Here is a 20,455-nt window from a genome sequence, read left to right on the forward strand (position 1 = left end):
TGTAAATATAATTTTAAAAGTATAGTTTCCTTTATTAAATTCATATAAATTGTACACTTTATTTAATACTGAGCAGACGAGAATAACAGATTACCCGCGCGAAGAAAATGTCCTTCGGCGGGTTTTAAACTCAGACAATGCACATCACATGGGCATCAATCACTTAACTTTTTTAAATATTTTTTCGACTGTCAAAGTAAAAAAATATATTGTAAAATTATAATTATCGATTGTATTATCATCACTGTGGACTTTGGACTTAACGTTACTTTTATTGTAATGAAATAGTCGAACTTTTTTTATTTTACCTGAGAGGTTTAAATTTTTTAATATAAAAATTTAGTTTGTTATAAAATCGAAATAACTTGAGAGCTCGTCCTCACGATGCGAAGGTTCGAGTTTGAGTGTGGCGCGTGCCAGGGCGTTCTCCAATGCATCAACATATGGTCCCACCTCATTCCGTGCTCATCCCTAGATAACGCGTGCACCTGGTGCTCCTGCTCGAGTTTTCTGGAGTAGCCATGAGGGAGAGGACTATACGTAAAGTTAACTTTTAAAAAAAGATATACATATATACATATATAAGCACATTCTCTTACTCCCCTATCTATCCCTTCCCTCGTTACCCTTCTCGTCAATCGCAAGTGGCACTTTGATCCTCGCCTCCCTCACTCTCTCGCTCTCTTGTACATTACATTAGACTTCATTGCTTAGCTGATTGGTCTCGCATACCTGCACACGTGTCTGACGCGTGGGGAGCCGTGAGTCGGAAAAAGTTTTTTTTTTTTTCGGGAAAAAAAGAGAGGAATCGAGCCGAGTCCAAGGACCGAGGTATATTTAATGTGGGGGGAGACTTAACTCCGAAGGGCTGATGAGACAGTCGAAAAATAAAAAAAAAAAAGTTTAAGAAAGAAAAGGTAGACCGGGTGCCAGCTGATGAAACTCAAGTACATGCTCCGAGGATTCTCACCTCATTGAAGAGTCGTTGAGGTCCGTGTACAGGTTAAACCATATGATGATTTATTTTCAATTTCTTTTGTTATTAATCTAGTCACATAATTCTTTATCTTTTTATTTTCTTTTTGCGAATCTTAAGTTATCAAATATCGTTTCATTGGAGTTTTTTTTTTTTTTTTTTTATAGCAAATCAGAAATTCGATGAAATTTTCGATTGAATTTTTCAACTCGTTTTTATTTAAAAAATACAAAAAATTAAACTAAATTGTGGATTGGAAAAATTATTTACAGTTGATAAGACAGAGGAGAAGGAGGAGAAGGAAGTGGGAGAAAAGAGGGTTGATCTATAGCTAAAAAAATTTTTATTTTCCGGTTTGCATATAAATAAAATTCCTATCGAAGCTTTGCGTGGCTTTCACTGGCTGTCTAGTCTCTTTACTTGTCTCTGTAAAATAACGACAGATGCTTTTACAATAGAACTCACCGCATACAGTAATAATATTGGTGCATTCGTCTTAATGACGAGACGCCGGTACAACGGAACTCTTCCTACATATAAAATAATAATAATAATAATAATAATAATAATAATAATATTAAGTATGAGAGTATAAGAGCGCGCGCGTTCAAGCGGAAGCTCCGAGCGGTGGCACGCGACCTCGAAAACCCTCTGGAGAAAATATAGTATTTATCGTTACCGAAATCAAAGATCTAGACTGCTGATGTCGGAATTTTCCACCAGTCCTTTTTTTTTTGTTCTTGCTAGGCGAGGTGGAAATTTAGTTTTTGTATTTTTATATTTAGGATCAGGTGGAAAAGAATACTTACATCTGCGTTTAGTTATTATGAGTATTAAATGTCAACGTGCATATGATACTATCGGTATTGCTAGATCCTCGTCCTTGTTAATTTATATATTTTTTTTCTTGATTGAAAGATTATTTTTAATTATCAGTTAATATAGACTTTTCTAATGTTTAGATCTATTATTTATTATAGATCGTCGTTTTTTATCGCCCAAGTATTGGGTTTCTGGTCGGAATAAAAATTTTAGTAAATTTAAAAGGACAAAAAATAATTTTTGTTATGTTTTATGTTTTTCAAATTGCATAGACAGTGTTATTGTGTTATTACACAGTAAAAAAATTCACGATCATGAAAAAACTGGTGCCAGAAAAAGGTTTGCGCAAATTTTTGTTATTGCAACATACCGGCGTTGGATTTAATTTACACAATTACGGAAAATTTTTTATTGTGTACTAAATGTAAATTGCGCTAAAATTAATTTTTTATTTTTAAATCATGTAACTATATATATATATTTATAGATGCGACATATATTTAAATTTGCCTGAATATACACGAATATCTACTTTTGACATATGGGAAAAATTACTGATTGTTAAAAAAAGTTATTTTACTTATCACTTTATCGACAAATGAAAAAGGTAGTCGATAAACTAATGAACGACGGTATCATAGCTTACCTAAGAAATACTGTTTACCTGCGATGCCTTTTAGAGGTTGTCTTTTTATGGTAATGTAGATGTAGGTAAAGGTAAAGATTCAGGTTAAAAGCTTGACCACTTGCTCCAACAGCACCCCAGCTTGCTATTTCGTCCGTAACTTGACGTTAACTTGCAGCTGAAACTTGACGTCAAATTCCTGCAGTTCGTTGACAACTTGTCATCCAGTTGAATGCAATAAGTTAGGCAAGTTAGGAGTTGCCAACAACTTGATGGAAACTTTCTCTGTCAAGTTGCCTTCATATTGCGAGCAAAGATTGTCGGCAACTTTCTGGAAAAGTTGTCGTCGTGTAGCCAATAGTTCGAGTCAAATGTTACACTCAACTTGACGGTAAGTTGACCACAGCTGTTCCTACGTATCTTAGTTGCGGAGTAACTGTTGTTCTTTGGGACTTTTTTATTTTTATTATTTTAAGGAAAGCCTGATCGCAACACCTTAAAAAAATTTTATTTTCAAATTTTACGTGCAGTTTATTATTGAGGGTTTTGATTAAAGAAGATTATAATAGATCAGTTTTTCATTATTTTTCTTTTTATTGAGTATGAATATTTCAGTTTAAGTATAAAATTACTCTGATAATTAATGATCGGTGATTATTTTGAATATTGTATATAGAAAATATTTTTTGAAAATTAAAATAATATCAAAGTGTTTTCGTGCAAATAAGCGTTTGTATTTTTCTATGTTTTACATTAAGAGCTTTAGAAATTCGTTTGACACTGCAAAGAATTCAATCACCTGAAAATGAATGAAGTTGAAATTTTGTACTTTACCTTATTAACACAAAACAAGTTATATATTATATTGGTTAAATTAAAAAAACAAAATGAACTTATTTAAAGAAATTATGTGACACAGTAGATTTATTGTAATGTAATTTTTGTTAATGTTTGAAATCATGCAGTGGAATTATTCTTGACTCAGAAACAGAAAATAACAAATTTGACGTCGATTTTTTTTCACATGATGCAGAAATAATCCATCGATAAACAAATATTATGTTTTGGATCAAACATTACGCCTTTCAAAAATAATAATGAGTTTCAAAATCATGCCTCAGAGTCGGTAGATTGTCGCATTTTTTTATTGTTACTATAATTAATATTTGACTATTCAAAATTTGGTCATTAAAATAAAATATGTCAAGAATTTGAATTTCGTATTCTAAACATTTCGCATTTGTACCAACATCGTGAAGTACGATCCAGAAGTTTTAACGATCTTGAAATCATTAAAATCAAATTAAAAAAAAAAAAACTCAACAATAATTGAGTTTCGTATTTATAAAATATAAATTTTTACCGAAGTAAAAGTCTCCATTGATAGTACAAGAATTTTTCCTGCAGTAAGTTGACATGAAATTTGGCTTCTCATGATTAGTAAAGTCACCAATCGCTGGGCTTTCACTGAACAAAGGTACCATTTTCCGTTCATTCTACCAAAAAATTAATTTCCATTTTCTACAAGGTTCATTCATAATTATGCAGAGCTGCGCTCTCCCTAATTATAATTTTAATAATATTTCTTCATGATTCTTCAGAAATTTTTTTTTCAATTTCTTGTTTGACATTCGATGGAAAAATAAAATTTCAACATATGAAGAAGTTCGAAATTTTGAGTCGGTTATGGGATGAATTATTTCTTCAAGGATCGAAAATAAAATTTTATCGCAATTTTTGTAATGAATAATTACAATTTTTGTGACAAACAAGTTAGTAAAACAAATCAAAACATTAACTTTTGATAATTGTCATATATCGTCAAAAACTCAAATTAATTTTCATTTTTTCCAAATTAAAAATTGGTGATCGTATTTCCGCATAGTTTTATTTGTATATTTATTAAGTATTTATCAATATTCGTATACTTACGCGCATTTTGGAATCAGTGAGCTACTGGTCAAAAGCTTTTGTGACAGAAAACAGTAGAAAAAAAGATGCAGCAATTGTACACCAGCAAATGTACCGTATTTCATAGATTGTATCACATTAGATGTCCCAGTCGTAAGCTGATAAAATATTCGAAATTTCTGTTTGGTATTTTAAATAAATTACCAATTTAGAAATATGTATTTTTACCTGCATCGCAGTTACACTCATTACAGGCATGTTCAATGTTATTACAATTCCAAAACACCATACGTAAATAGATTCAAGATTTTCAGCAAATCTTCAATAATTTCCAATTATTTTTCGTGAATATTAAAAAAATAATTTAATACATACTCTAATGCCCGTTTATGGCTTCTCATACATCTGACATAGTGTTCATATGCGACATCTTTCATTTTTTCTTCTGCATTTTCTTTGATTGGAACGTTTTCCAATAAATATCTGTATATTATAATGAAATCATTGAACTGTAAGAAAAATTCAAATATTCAGTAGCTATACTTACCCTGTGACTGAAAATAAACCAGTAACATGCTGCAATAGATTTATAAACATTGCGTCACTAGCGCAAGTGATACTTATAATAAAATTAGTATTCAATGTTTGAAATGATATTAAGTAATAGTAATATTTTTCGATGTCTGGAGTTTTCCAATATATAGGGATAGAAAATCTCTTGGGAATCGTTTCATTTTGGAACAGTTTGAAGAATGTTTGCTCGACGATAGGTTCCGTCATGAATACAACGGTTACCATATATACCGCTCCTGAAAGTAATTGGAAATTTTACCATTTTTGAGTCATAAGTTTCAGACTAATTAAAAATTCTATTTTGTCTGTTAAAATTTTTGGTCGCTAATTGATGAAGGCAAAATCCTTATTAAGGTAAAAAAATCTAATATACCCGACAAAAAAAACTTGAGAAGAATTATTGTTTCAAATGCATGCTTAAAGTACAGGTTAGAATTTTTCCAGTTTTCGTTTTTACACGCAGAAAAAGTGTAAATACACGTGCTTCTGAAATAGCGCTAGTACATAGAAGTGAAGGAAAATAATTTTTTCCCAGCATCGAGCCCTTTAACCGTCTCAATCAGTTAATTCGTTCGAGAAATATCGCTGAAGAAAAAACGGTAAAAAATTTTCTTTTTTCGAAAACAAAGGCATACAATAATATTTGCGAGCTCGAAAATGTATTCAGAACAATATTTTCGAGCTCAAAGAGGTTGAAAACAGCCGGAAGTTTTAGGGCTGGCCCGCAGGGTCAACCGATAGACAAATTTTTTTTTTTTTTAAATAATCGTATTAATTACAATAATTACCGACATATCCTAAAGAAAGAATTTTTCCCAAATTTGCGTAGTACTGCAGTATTTTTTTTTCCTCTTTGTTGGTGTATATTTTCCAATCCTGTTTGATACTTTCTAAAAGACCTATAATCTAAAAAAAAAAAAAGTAAATTAATTGTAATTAAATCACAATAAATGTGCAATAATCATCAACACTTATTTATAAAATATAAACAAACACTAACTGTATCCATTTTACATATTGTCGTTATATATTTAGCAAAAGTTATGACATCAACAATTAATGGTGAAATAGTCTCTAAAACCACTTCATGCTTACTTGAATAATTATCATAGTTACTATAAACCAGCATCTGAAAGTTTTATTTTAAAAAAAAATCATTAGTTTTGTTATTTAAATAAACGTTGATTTAGTATATATTATATAAAAATTAACCCTATGAAACATAGTGTATGACCACAGAGTAGACAGTATTATCGTTATAACCACTCTTTCTTTAAGAGTCTGATACGGCCAACGTCCTATCAAACACAATAAAGTTTTCATCCCTTTGTAGTAGTGACTGTCGAAAAAATCCATTGTTGAGTTTTATTTTGATATGAGTTCTTGATTTTTTATCACGCAATGTCTTTCACTCTTTGTATTCATATTTATTTTTTAGCTACTACAACATAAAAACTGTCAGTATGATTGACGGACATTTAAATTGCTTGTCGTCGCGGTGTCACGCCGGTGATAGACACATCAAATAAAAAAGTTTCGTGTAAAATGTAGATGACTTTTCCGTCTTATAAATTTTTTTTATTTTAAAGTCGATTTTGTTGCTAGTATAGTCATCAAACTGTCACGGAAAGTAACACGAGGGACGTATTTTTTCTGAAGTTACTTACAATTTCAATATTATAAGTTACAAAAGTAATATTTAAAAAAAAAAAAAACATTTTTAACATAAAAAAATATTCAAGTTTTCAGTTGATAACAATTCAATGATTTTTGAAGACGGTATCAATGCTCAAGTAGTTGTAAAATTAATTATGACTAAATGATATATTTTTTTATCATTTTCCGACAGTGAATAGTTGGAAAATAATTGAAGCATTTTATCTTTTCAAATGGTTTCTTGTATAGTGGAGGTTATGAGTGAATTATTATAAAAATTTGCTTATCAAAAAGTAATAGATTTTAATCAGAAATTTAGGGTCATGAGGATTTTGGGTTTTAGCTTCTCTTCAATCTCAAATAATTAAATATACTATGTATTGTTACGTAGAGAAAAAAAATGCGTTCACTGAGAAAAAATATATGCTGTGACTGCAGCGTTTTTCACTCAAATATTTAGTGTCATTGAATCAAAGGTAATTTTGATGAGTGGACTAAATCTAATTTGCAGAATATTTCTTTTTCTCAGTGTAAAATTACGTTGAATAATAGAGCTTAAAAAAAAATCACTGCATACAGAATAAATAGGAAGTTTGTTTTTCCAGCTGAGTGATCTGAATTTTATTTCAATCTGCATTCACTCATCAAAAATATCCAATTTTTAATGTGTTAATTAATTTTTCATTCGATATTGGTATCATTTTTTACAAACCTTCTTACTAAATATTAATACGTTGTCTGGTAGAGTTTTGGGTAAAGCGAATACTTAAATTTTTTTACAATTGCTGATGTATAACAAGTAATCATTAAATTCAGTTCGAGCGATTGTAAATAAACATTTATAATACGCAAAGACATGATATATTTTTTTAGTAACATAATATTCAATATTAGATAAATGATATTTATTAACACATTAACTGAAATTATAATAAAAATTATAATGAATGGATATTGATCATTGGACTGAAGTTAACACCGTAAAATATGACATTGACGTACGCACCACCTTAAAAAATTTTTGATTCATAAATAAAGTTTCAATTTCGTATAAATTATTAAAGTTTATTAACATACTGCGCTAAAATTTTGCATATTCAAAGTATAAAAACTCCCGGCTGTCAATTGACATGGAACAGAACTTCTCATTATGAATAGCTGGAGAAGCTTCCGCGATCTCATAGAAGTCAAGTACCATGCGCATCTGGTTCTATAAATATTTTTTGAAAAATTATGTAAATACAGTATTTGAATTTTTTTCTCAACAAGCGACGATTGAAAACGGTTAAAAAATTTTACAAACGTAGTTTCACTTATCCGTGCACTTTCGTCAGCCAATCTCTGAGACGGCCAGCTTTGAAAAAATAAATGAAATGTTTGAGTGATTGTGAATCCCGCATATCTAAAAGCTTCATCAGGGCGATCTAATTTCGTCGCAGCCTGATAATAAATACATGAAAAAATCGCTTATTAATTATTCGATTCTCTGCAGAATAATGATTAATGAAAAAACACTTACTTGAAACCCACTAAAAGTAATAGTGAGCATATTGAATCCTAATTGAAAAAAAAATGAAAGCGAATTTGCTGATTGGATCATTTGTGCATATCTGAAAAATAAAAATAATCAATGATCGGTATTATTACTTACATTAACTGTTCTTTATTCAAAAAGCATTTATATTTACGAACTTAAGAGCTTTACTATGTTGAACAATGCACTTGATCATTCTTTTATATGGTTCATCATTTGAAATATGTGGATGATAACAGAAATTAATGCTACTGTCATCCGCCAGATGTTCTAAACGATTTCTACTTAAAAGTAAATTTTTTTTTACTATTTGCTGATAGTTGTTTTGGTGTTAATAATGTTAATAATACCCGATGATGGCGAAAATTGCGCAAGCATGCTGGACATAGACCATAAACATCGAGTCGATTGCAACAGCAACGGTCATGTACGCTGTTGTACCGAAATATGAATGAATAACCAACGGATAGTAGTATTTATCTAAATCATAGAAGTATTCGACGTGGAAAAGTACTGGTTTTTCAAGAACGATACTACTGTTCTCGGGTAAAAAACCCGCAGGCATGAGCCTACAAAATATTGGCACTAGTGGACCCAGCATGAATGGAGCCATGGTTCCATAAAGAGCACCTGAAATATTATCAACAATTATTTCTATTTGAAAATTAAATTTTACATGTTTGCATACTTTGAATGAAATCACGGAAGTACCTGCATACATAATTGTATTTTTTCTACTGTCTTTAGCCCACGAGTGTAAAATTTTCATTTCTTCTTCATCACTTATTGAATTCCAATCAGCTTGTATACATTCGAGAAGTTTTTTCATCTGTTATTTGTTATTAATTTTAATAAAATAATTCACTATTATCATTTATAATTTCAATGATAGACGAACCTTATCAGCATTGTAATTGAAATTTACAAATTTAACGAGACACATGAAGCTTATTAAAACTGGTGCAATTGATTCCATAAATATCGGCTGATCACACTTGGCGGCTATCATCCCACCGGTCTTTGAAATAAACATTGAAATTTAATTAAAAACACTTTTCCATTAGAGTACGATTTAAAAAAAAAAAAATTTGAGTGATTACAGTACCTGAAAGTATGCCTGAGTAAGAAGAAAAAAAACCGCGTTTATTAGCGCAAATATTTTAGAAACTTGTTCTTGCTCTGGCCATTGTCCGAGTGATGACAAAAAAAGTCGATTTATACGTAAAAAACTGTCTACTGAGTTGTCCATTATGGCTCCCACGGCCAATGTGACTGTACCCCGGAATTGCTACTAAGTTGCAATCCGCTTGCGTGTCAGAAACTCAAACATTTAGCATCGACTCTAATTTTATATTCTCTTGGATCTTATATGTCGCGTTTGATATTTTTTCGGCTTTTGATATTTTTCATCGTTCTTTCTTCGACAATATTTTACCAAGAAGTGGCTAACACAAAGTAAATTATTTTTAATATTACTTTTAACATTTTTCATTGTTCTTTCTTCGAGAACATTTTACTAAGAAGTGGATAACACAAAGTACATTTATACTTTGTCATGTGAAATGACAATTTCATTCTCTTTCAAGTATTTATATAGTTTTTTAATTCTAGAAACACTTGCTTTCTTTTATCATTCTCTTGTGTCCGCTCGTAGGGTTAAAAACCGAACATATCTTTTATCAAAAAATAAAAAGTCTATTTCGATATTGTCGTTCTACATGGAAATTTATTTCAAACCGAATGGTGAATCAAGTTAATAACAAAAAAAATTAAAAATGATCATTACTCAAAATTGCTTGTTTGTATAACATATATGTAAGTATCAATACTTTTGTATATTTATTGCAATATTTTATCAATCGTGAAACAATGACATCACCTAAATATCGGATTACCTTCTAAAGAAATATTTTTTTCCTTTGGAATTTGTAATGAACAATTCAAATATTTATGATTATGCATTTTATTAATTACATACTGAAAAATATATTTTTGACATTAAACAATATTCAAATTTCTAAATTCATGAAAGTTTAATATGTTCAAAAAAAAATCGTAAATTTTTATAAACCATGTTCTCAGTTGATGACTTTTCGGTCTGAAAACTTCTCTCCTTAATGAAAGTCATAATTCTGAAAAGTGGATTAATACGGGCCAAATTTATTTTTTTAAATGTTAAAAGTATTTTTACTCCATACTTTTTGATGTTCGTATATCTTATATAAAAAGGCGTTGAGAATAAGAAGATTATGAAATTTTATTTACAACAAATGATGATTATTATAATAGAAATATTTATTATAAAATTCAGTACCAGTAATCATGAATAAGCATACTTACAATAAACAAATATTATATTTTTTTTAAGTTATACGATAATTTTGATGTTTGATTAAAGTAAATCTAGACAATTAACTAATGTCCAATAAAACATAAATGATATTGATCAACAAATATACACGGAGGAAAATTTACCACAACAATTACAGTATATTATAGGAATGGCTCCCATATCGTATAGTAACAGGTTTTTTTTTAAATATCGACTACAAAAATGGCACCCATACACTTTATGGTTACCATTTATATCAATATGGGTTTCATTTTTATACAATATTAGAATAGTTTCTATAGAATATGTGCCATTATGGCAATCGGTCCCATACTACTATGGTCACTTCCACCATTTATTATGGTAATGGTTATCTCAATATTATGGTAATATTTCATTTTGATATGGAACCGGTTACCATAATGGGGTTTATTTCTATATGCACCTAGGAACCGTTCCATGTGGTCATGGGATTCATTACTTTTACCATAATTATAGAAAGTATTCTCGTAGTTATAGAATTTTTCCCGAAATTATGAGCGTATATCCTATAACTCCAAAATATTAATACCATAACGTTATGGCTGATATATGGCTGATTTCATAAACAAATTAGGACCGGTTACCATAATCTTCTCTTCGTATAATGAGATAAATATCATACTTATTATAAAATTATATTAATCATTGCATTGAAGTTAAAACCGTGAAATATGACATTGACGTACGCACCACCTTAAAAAAAATTTAAATCCATAAATGATAAGAATCAATTCAATATTAATAATCAAATATAAATTATTATTAGTTAACATACTGCGCTAAAATTCTGCATGTTCAAGTCATAAAAACTTCCAGCTGTTAATTGACAGGGAACAGAACTTCTCATTATGAATAGTTGAAGAAGTTTACGCGATCTCATAGAAGTTGAGTACCATGCGCATTTAGTTCTATAAATATTTTAGAAAAAATTTAATAAAAAACGGAAAATTTTTTCGAAATCATTAAAAGTCAAGAAGAGTTTTAACAATTTCTATTGTACCTAAAATTTTTTGAAGATAACTTTACATACGTGTATTCGTTAATTCGCGCACTTTCATCAGCCAATCTTTGAGACGGCCAGCTTTCAAAAAATAAGTGGAATGTTTGGGCGATCGTAAAAGTTGCATATCTGAAAGCTTCGTCAGGGCGATCTAATTTTGTAGCAGCCTGATAATAAATACATTAAACCATTCATATATATATTGATTTTCTGCAGAGAAAAATTGCACTCACTTGAAATCCAGTGAAACTAATGGTAACCATATTAATTCCCAATTGAAATAAAAATGATAAAGAGTTCGCTGATTCTATCATTTGAGCATATCTAAAAATAATTAAAACAGTCATTGCTTGATTTTCTGATTTATTTAAAGCGAAAATTAAATTTACTAACTCGAGACCCTGACTGTGTTTAACAATACATTCAATCATTCGTTTATAGGGTTCGTCATTTGAAATATGTGGATTGAAATTGATGTTAATACTGTCGTGATCCACTAGACGTTCCAAACGATTTCTATTTAACAATTAATTTTAATATTATTATTTGCTAATAGGAGCACGTTTTGATAATTTTAACCATACCCGACGATGGCGAATATTGCGCAGGCATGTTGTACATAAACCATAAACATCGAGTCAATCGCAACGACGACAGTGATGTAAGTCATTGTACCGAAATAGGAATGAATGACCAATGGATAGTAGTATTTATCTAAATCATACAAGTATTCGACATGAAACATCACTGGTTTCGCTGAAGCCATACTATTATTCGCGGGCAACAAACCCTCAGGCATGAGTTTGATAAATATGGGCACCAGTGGGCCTAGCATAAAAGGAACCATGGATCCATAAACGGCTCCTAAAATTTAATCAAACATTATTTAAATTCAAAAATTAAAATTTATTTATTTCCACAGTTTGAATATAGAAGTACCTGCATACATAATTGTATTTTTTCTACTGTCTTTAGTCCATGAGCTTAAAATTTTCATTTCTTCTTCATCACTTATTGAATTCCAATCGGCTTGTATACTTTCGAGAAGTGTTCTCATCTGTTATTTGTTATTAATTATAATAAAATAATTGATTAGTCGTTTTCTATAATGTTAATGGTTAACAAACCTTGTCAGCATTGTAGTTAAAATTAATATATTTAATAACGCACATAACGCTTATTAAAACTGGTGGTATTGATTCCATAAATATTGGCGGATCACACAATGCAGTTATCATTCCTCCGGTCTTTAAAATAATTATTTTAATTAAAATTAAAAATTCAATTAAACAAAAAATTATTCAATCTAAGGCTTGGAATTTTTTTTTATTTTTTTTTTTTTTCTATTAGACATTTTTCCATCGAAGTGAAATTACAAAAAGTATTTTTGTGATTGAAGTACCTGTAAGTATCCTTGAGTAATGAGAAAAAATATAGCACTTATAATCGTACATGTTTTCGAAACTCGATCTTGTTGTGGCCATTGTCCGAGTGAAGACAAAAGCAATCGATTTACACGCAATAAACTGTCCAGTGTGTTGTCCATTATGATGTCTCCAGTGTTAATGTGAATGTATCCTTGGGTTGTGTGAAAGGTACAATGTGCTTGCGTGTCAAAACTCAGACATTTGATATCCACCCTCATTATATATTCTCTTGGATAGTACATACAGCGTTTGATATTAATAAATTTGCTAATACTGGCCATTGTCTGTTCTTGGATAATATTCTACTAAGAAGCTTTTATCTCGAAATATATATTGATAATTTTTAATGTGAAACGTATATTTAATATTCACTTTTAACAGTTTATTATTATACACTTTCAAGAAATCATAACTCAACTTTGTTATTCAATCATTTCTATATTTTGCAATTGAAAGATCGACATCTAGGCGCCATAATTATTCTACTCGATGTTTTAAATTTAAATGAAAATTTATTCACTCCCGAGCAACAAAGCAACTTGACAAAAATAACAAATAATAGTTACAAAATTATGTATCTACTAAATATGATCAAATTTAAAATATGTATGCAGGTATGAAAATTTTATATACTTGTGATATTTTGTTATTGATTGTAAACCAGTTACATGTAATGTGAGCATAAAAATGATTTCAATGAAAAAAAATTTCTCCTGGAAAATTATATTACAATTTTTATATATTTTAAATTATTTACCGCTCATGAATTCAAATGTCGAAGATGGAAAATTTTAGATTCAGGTAAAAAAAAAAAGCTTTTTCTTGTACTATTCATTTTATAAAATCTTTTGTAGGATTCGCTTATATAAAAGATCTATTTCAGTGAATGAAAAGTTGAACTTAGACATTGAGAAAAAAAAATTAGATCGATCTTAAAGAAGTATAGACTAATATATCAGCTATTTCCAAAATCTATGCAATGATGAAATAAAAATTTACCAGAGTCAAAATAGCTTCGAAGTTCAAGGTAAACTCAAGAGTCGGAGGTAACTGGAGGTACAAATATATTATTTTGTTACAATTTTGAGTAACTAATTTTTCATGAAATGAATCTTATATAATTTTATTGTAGTACACAGAAATATACCGATCGTTTCAAACAATTTATTCCACTAACACAAATGTATATTTATTTTATTCATTACAGAAACTCTTCATTTCATTGAATTTTCTTCAATATTTTCCATGTTATATGTTTAGTACGATCATTTGACGTGTGTACATTTGAGTATTTTGAAATAAGGATCACTGCATTGAACACAAAACCATAAAATATGACATTGACGTACGCACCACCTTGGAAAATTAAAATTTAAAAATTAGTACCAATTTTAAAATAAATAAAATCATAGAAAATTTACATACTGCGCTAAAATTTTCCATGTTCAAAATGTAAAAACTCCCGGCTGTTAATTGACATGGAACAGAACTTCGCAGTATAAATAGTTGAAGTAGCTTTCGTGATCTAATCGAAGTCAGGTACCATGCAGATCTAGTTCTATAAATGTTTTTTAACAAATAACGTTAAATAAAATATTTGTAATTATTTTTTAATGACCAACGATTGGAAACGATTGAAAACGTTTTCAACCGCACGTAATAATTTTTGAATATAAGTTTACAAACGTAGATTCAATTATTCGGGTACTTTCATCAGCTAATCTCTGTGACGGCCAGCTTAAAAAAAATAAAACAAATGTTTGGGCAATTGTAAAAGTCGCATATCTGAAAGCCTCGTCAGGACGATCCAATTTTGTGATAGCCTAATAAATATATGTATGCTAGTAGTTTATATATAGATTGCGTATAAGATATGAGTTATGATGTTCGACTACCAAGCCGGAACTCGGTTGTCAATCATCGCAACTCGGATCTTTTACGGATCTGTATTAGAAATATACATTAGTTTTTGTAAAAGATACTCGAAAAATACACCAATGAGTGCCTATAGGAAAAATTTTGTCACAAAATTACTCATTGACTTACTTCGATATTTTTTGTACACTACACAGAAAAAAAAGTTATCTTGAGTCAAGAAAATATTTTTGAAGACAAACGTTTTCGGGAACCAAGTCAAGATTTTCTTGAGCCAAGAGAATTTGTCTTGGTTAGAAAAAATTCGTCTTGGTCGGAGAAGGTTTCTACTTTATCTGAGAAAGTTTAGGTTTCCAAAAAAATTTTCTTGAATCAAGATTATTTACCTTCAGTTGAGAATTTTTTTTTTCTGTGTAGTTATAGTGCATGTGACTTAAAATTATATTTTTTTCACTGCTGATGTCGCAATTTGAATGATTAGGAATATTTACTACCCGTTATGTGATATATAATATTTTCAACTGCTGACTATAGGCGCTTCTAACGTACATTATAGCGAGTATGTGTTACAAAAAACATACATGTGTAAGGTAAGAGACCGAGTACCCGATCATTAATGCATTGGTATATCTATGTTTACTAAATATAGATACACGAATGCGTGGCGTGATCAGGTAATAGGCTTCTCCTTAAATATAAATTGTTTTTGGTAAAAAATAATTATCACGAAATAGCACTTACTTGGAAACCAGTGAAACTGATGGTAATCATATTGAATCCCAATTGAAAAAAAAATGAAAATGAATTTGCTGACTCGATCAACTGCGCATAACTAAATAATTTAAGTAATTTTAAAATCTTATAGTTATTTAATTGAGGAATTGTTTTTTATAAAAAAGTATGATTAAATTAACTAACTCAAGAGCCTTACTGTGCTCGATAATACACTTGACCATTCGGTTATAGGATTCGTCGTTCAAAATATTTGGTTTTGAATTAATATCAATGTTATCATTATCCACTAAATGTTCCAAACGATTTCTAATTGAGAAGTAATTTAGTTGTTTTTATTTCGTTCGATTAGTTTATTTGTTACAATAATGTTAACCATACCCGACGACCACAAATATTGCGCAGGCATGTTGTACATAAACCATAAACATCGTATCGACAGCAATAACGACGGTGATGTAAGTCATTGTACCGAAATATGAATGAATGACCAATGGATAGTAGTATTTATCTAAATCATACAAGTATTCGACATGAAACATCACTGGTTTCGCTGAAGCCATACTATTATTCGCGGGCAACAAACCCTCAGGCATGAGTTTGATAAATATGGGCACCAGTGGGCCTAGCATAAAAGGAACCATGGATCCATAAACGGCTCCTGAAATTTAATCAAACATTATTTAAATTCAAAAATTAAAATTTATTTGTTTCCATAGTTTGAATATAGAAGTACCTGCATACATAATTGTATTTTTTCTACTGTCTTTAGTCCATGAGCTTAAAATTTTCATTTCTTCTTCATCACTTATTGAATTCCAATCAGCTTGTATACTTTCGAGAAGTGTTCTCATCTGTTATTTGTTATTAATTATAATAAAATAATTGATTAGTCGTTTTCTATAATGTTAATGGTTAACAAACCTTGTCAGCATTGTAGTTAAAATTAATAAATTTAAAGACGCATACTATGCTTATCAAAACTGGTGGTATTGATTCCATGAATATTGGCGGATCGCACCATGCAGCTATCATTCCTCCGGTCTTTAAAATAATTATTTTAATTAAAATTAAAGATTCGATTAAATAAAAAATTATTCAATCTAAGGCTTGGAATTTTTTTTTATTATTTTTTTTTTTTTTCTATTAGACATTTTTCCATCGAAGTGAAATTACAAAAAGTATTTTTGTGATTGAAGTACCTGTAAGTATCCTTGAGTAATGAGAAAAAATATAGCACTTATAATCGTACATGTTTTCGAAACTCGATCTTGTTGTGGCCATTGTCCGAGTGAAGACAAAAGCAATCGATTTACACGCAATAAACTGTCCAGTGTGTTGTCCATTATGATGTCTCCAGTGTTAATGTGAATGTATCCTTGGGTTGTGTGAAAGGTGCAATTTGCTTGCGTGTCAAAACTCAGACATTTGATATCCACCCTCATTACATATTCTCTTGGATAGTACATACAGTGTTTGATACTAATATACTTTTCAATACTTGTCATTCTAACCTTGATGATATTTTAATCAAAGGCGCTTTTCCAAGATACATCTATCGTTTTTCCCGTTAACTGTGCCTTTTGTCATTCTTTATTAACAATGATTCTTTTTTACTTCTGAAATACTAACTCACCTTTGTCATTCTATTGATAATTCTATTCTCATACTCCAAAACAAGACACATTTGATCGAAGTAAACATTGTCTTACCATGTAAACTGAGTTACACAGTGTTCGATCTTGAAGAATAGTTTCAAAAAGTTTTATAAAAAAAAATGAAAAGAAATATTATTTAAAAATTTATAAAAAAAATCAACAATTAATTGCTTATTTATAAATTATAATTTATACATATTGCTTAATTTTATTATGATATTTTAAAAAAATAATTATTTAACGCATTGAAGATAATACAGTGAAAAAAGACATGGCATTTTTGAGTACCTTTGAAATAAAAATATAGAGTATTAAATAATTAAAATAATTATTAATTTTTATAATTAACTTACAATGCTAAATGTATCCATTGATAGAATATATAATTTTCCTGCGCTAACTGTGAATGGTTTAATACTTTTCAATAGAATAATATTGAGCAGATTTTGGTGATAACGAGGGAGATTATACCATTCAGATTCATAACTAAAAATATTTTTTATTTATAATAAAAAAATTGTTGCTTTTTTTTCTTTTTTTTTTATATTTTCGTCTACTCACATAGAGTTAAAAACTTTTTCGCTTTGTGTAATGAGTATTTGTCCTTGAAAACTGCTATAAAATAGATGAAAAAATGCGCCCATTGTAAATGCCCCAAATTTAATTGCCTCGTCAGGTTGATGCAGTTTTATAACTGTCTAAATATTTTTTATAATTTTTTTTATATTTATTTTTGACTATATAAAAAAAAAAAAACGTAAAAAAAGTGACTTACCGTCATACCAGTTACAGTAAGAACTAATAAACTTAACCCCAATACTATGAAGTAAGCAATATTTATAGATGCATCTAATTCCAATGCAAATCTTATCAGCCAGTGAAAAAAAAAGAAAGTGGTAATTAAATATACTATTTTAAACTTTTGCTTGAGGTAATTCATGCAGGGATAATATGAGATAGTAAATATACTCTCTAAATCTGAAACAGTGAAAACCACTGAAAAGTAGTGTATATACACTGTTTCAGATTTAAAGAGTATATAAAAAAAAAAAAAGCAGAAACGCGATATCAAAAAATTCTGGTAATATGTTTTTTGCATCAAATTTGAATTTGAAATGTAATTAATTAGATAAGAATGATCTGTTTCTTGTGTCACACATGTACAGTGATAAATATGTCTAATTTGCAATCATCTTCCAGGAAAAAATAATTTAGATCTAATGAGATCTAATTAGGTCAAGCGGGATTTAATTTTTTCAAATTTCAGATCTACTTTGTTATCAATTTAGATTCACTCCAATTTATCTAAGTCTCGTAAGATTTCAATTGATTTTTTTTCTTGAAAAACTTTAAATCTCTTTTAAAATTGAAATTTTGAATTTGTAGAAATATACTTTTTTTTTAAATGACCATAGATCCAAATAATGACAAAATTAGATCTAGGTAAATCTGGAGGATATAGTGCTTTGTAGATTTTAAATATTTTTTCCCGGGCTTTATTTACAGAAATTTTAAATTTGAAAAAAAAAAAATATTATAAGTTTCATATTATATAAATTATATATTAATTACTTACTCTAAGCTATTTTGATGCATATTAATACAATGAATTATTTTCTCACGTATTCTGTCCAATTTTTCCTTATCGTAAATTTTTTTTGCATCATTATCTATGTGTATTTTTGACAAATATGTACTAAAAAAAAAAACCTTTATTTAAACAGTTGAATTTTATAATGCATCACAACTTGGGATAATAAAAAATATCAAAACCTGAGTATTTCTAACATTGCACAAGCATGATGAATAAATGTCCCGAGCATGTTGTCAAAAAAAACGATGCCACCAACAGACAACGGAACAGTAAAATACGCGTGCAAAAGAATGGGGACGTAATATTCATCTTGATCAACATAATATTCCGTTTCGTATAAATATATGAGATTACGAGTTTCGTTCAATGGTTTAATAATGTCCAAAACTTTCGGTATAGCCGGTGATGCCAAAAACAATCCTAGTATTGGAAACATGGCAGCTATGCCAAAGCTTCACGTCACCAATCGTACTCAAATAAAGCAACAAAATTTAATGAACAAAGGAAAGTATTCTTTTGAGTCATTGATAACACAAAAAAATATCTTAAAAAATTTAACTTTACATGGTCATAGTAAAAAAATATATAAATGCATTAATACCTGTATAGGCAGATGTTATTTTTCGAGTACGAATTAGCCATCTTTCCATTATTTCTTTATCCTCTTCACTTTTCAACGTTTTTCCATCGCGTTCAATCAGCGAAAATAAACGTTTTATCTAAAAAATTATTAATTTTTTTTTTTTAAATTAAATATGCACGGAAAAAAGTGGGAAAATTACAGTTGCAAATATCAGCAAAGATTCTCTACATTGAAACTGTAAAAATTATAGGACGTAGAAATTATAAGGGTTTCGTCTGTTCAAAATACATTCGAAATTGTAAAATTTGACTTTTTTACAAGAAGTAGTCGAAATTATTACAGTTTTCAACTGTAATTTTTGAAGTTTGTTTTATAAGGACCCGGTTTTTGCACTAAAAACTGTAATTTTTTCACTGCTTTATTTCCATGTGAGTTGGAAAAAGAAGTACTCACTGATTTAGCATTGAATATGTAATTGATAAATTTAACAAAACCTAATAAATGTACGCAAAGCATCGGAATACACTGAATCATGCCATCAATATCGCCAAAATATTCAATGAACTTGATAGTCTGCTCGAATAAGTTATTAGTTTTTTAAAATAATTATTAACATTGAAAATTTATGAAAAATTTCAAAATTATAAGAAAAACCTTGGGTGTGAAAATGCTGAATATTCCTGTTGTTATAATAAATCTCAACAAATATTTGTTGCAACCAGACTGATGTGGCCACACTCCATAGCAGGAAATAATAAATCTATAGTTTATAAAATGACGGTTTTTAAAAATATCCATGACTGTTTTCTTGCGTTACCTCAAATACAATGTCAGCAATTGATGTGATGTCACTGTTTCCTCGGCTCAAGTTGTTGGAATCATTTAAAATTCTGTTTGAACTAGTAAACGCTACTTCTGCTGATAGACAGTCTTTTTCTTTAATTTTTAATAAACCAATTTTTGGTCGGTTAAAAATTTATACATTTCTTGTTAAGAATATCAATAGGAAATATAAATCAAACAGCATGCAACCATTTTTGATAAAACGTTGCAGTATTCATTTTTGCGACTGAAGTTCAGCTACATCTGCTGTACAGTTTAATAGTTTGAAATTA

The 20,455-nt window shown here is 29.3% G+C and overlaps 1 protein-coding gene and 2 pseudogenes across 1 annotated transcript; all 3 read right to left on the reverse strand.

Annotated features, from left to right (window-relative positions):
• Positions 1 to 3,648: 3,648 nt before the first annotated feature.
• On the reverse strand, positions 3,649 to 13,017 carry LOC103572438 (uncharacterized; annotated as a pseudogene).
• A 1,092-nt stretch (positions 13,018 to 14,109) lies between these two features.
• LOC103572464 (uncharacterized) lies at positions 14,110 to 16,851 on the reverse strand (annotated as a pseudogene).
• Positions 16,852 to 17,400: 549 nt separating this feature from the next.
• On the reverse strand, positions 17,401 to 19,208 carry LOC106693811 (odorant receptor 13a-like). Its single transcript, XM_014443060.2, has 5 exons — positions 18,937 to 19,208; positions 17,939 to 18,029; positions 17,725 to 17,861; positions 17,517 to 17,649; positions 17,401 to 17,451 (listed from the first exon to the last, which is right to left on the reverse strand). The coding sequence occupies exons 1-5, from the start codon at positions 19,191 to 19,193 to the stop codon at positions 17,401 to 17,403; spliced, it is 669 nt and encodes a 222-aa protein (XP_014298546.2). The 5' UTR covers positions 19,194 to 19,208.
• Positions 19,209 to 20,455: the final 1,247 nt, after the last annotated feature.

Source organism: Microplitis demolitor, chromosome 8 (assembly GCF_026212275.2).
Source record: "Microplitis demolitor isolate Queensland-Clemson2020A chromosome 8, iyMicDemo2.1a, whole genome shotgun sequence".
Taxonomy (NCBI): Eukaryota; Metazoa; Arthropoda; class Insecta; order Hymenoptera; family Braconidae; genus Microplitis; species Microplitis demolitor.

What these genes read in the sequence shown, in the direction of transcription:
- LOC106693811 (XM_014443060.2), bottom strand. Translation starts at nt 19,193, where the DNA reads ATGTTTCCAATACTAGGATTGTTTTTGGCATCACCGGCTATACCGAAA. An exon ending in TTACTGTAACTGGTATGACG is followed by an intron (nt 17,862 to 17,938) that starts GTAAGTCACTTT and finishes AAAAATATTTAG; the next exon opens with ACAGTTATAAAACTGCATCA. An exon ending in CAATGGATACATTTAGCATT is followed by an intron (nt 17,452 to 17,516) that starts GTAAGTTAATTA and finishes TTTATTTCAAAG; the next exon opens with GTACTCAAAAATGCCATGTC.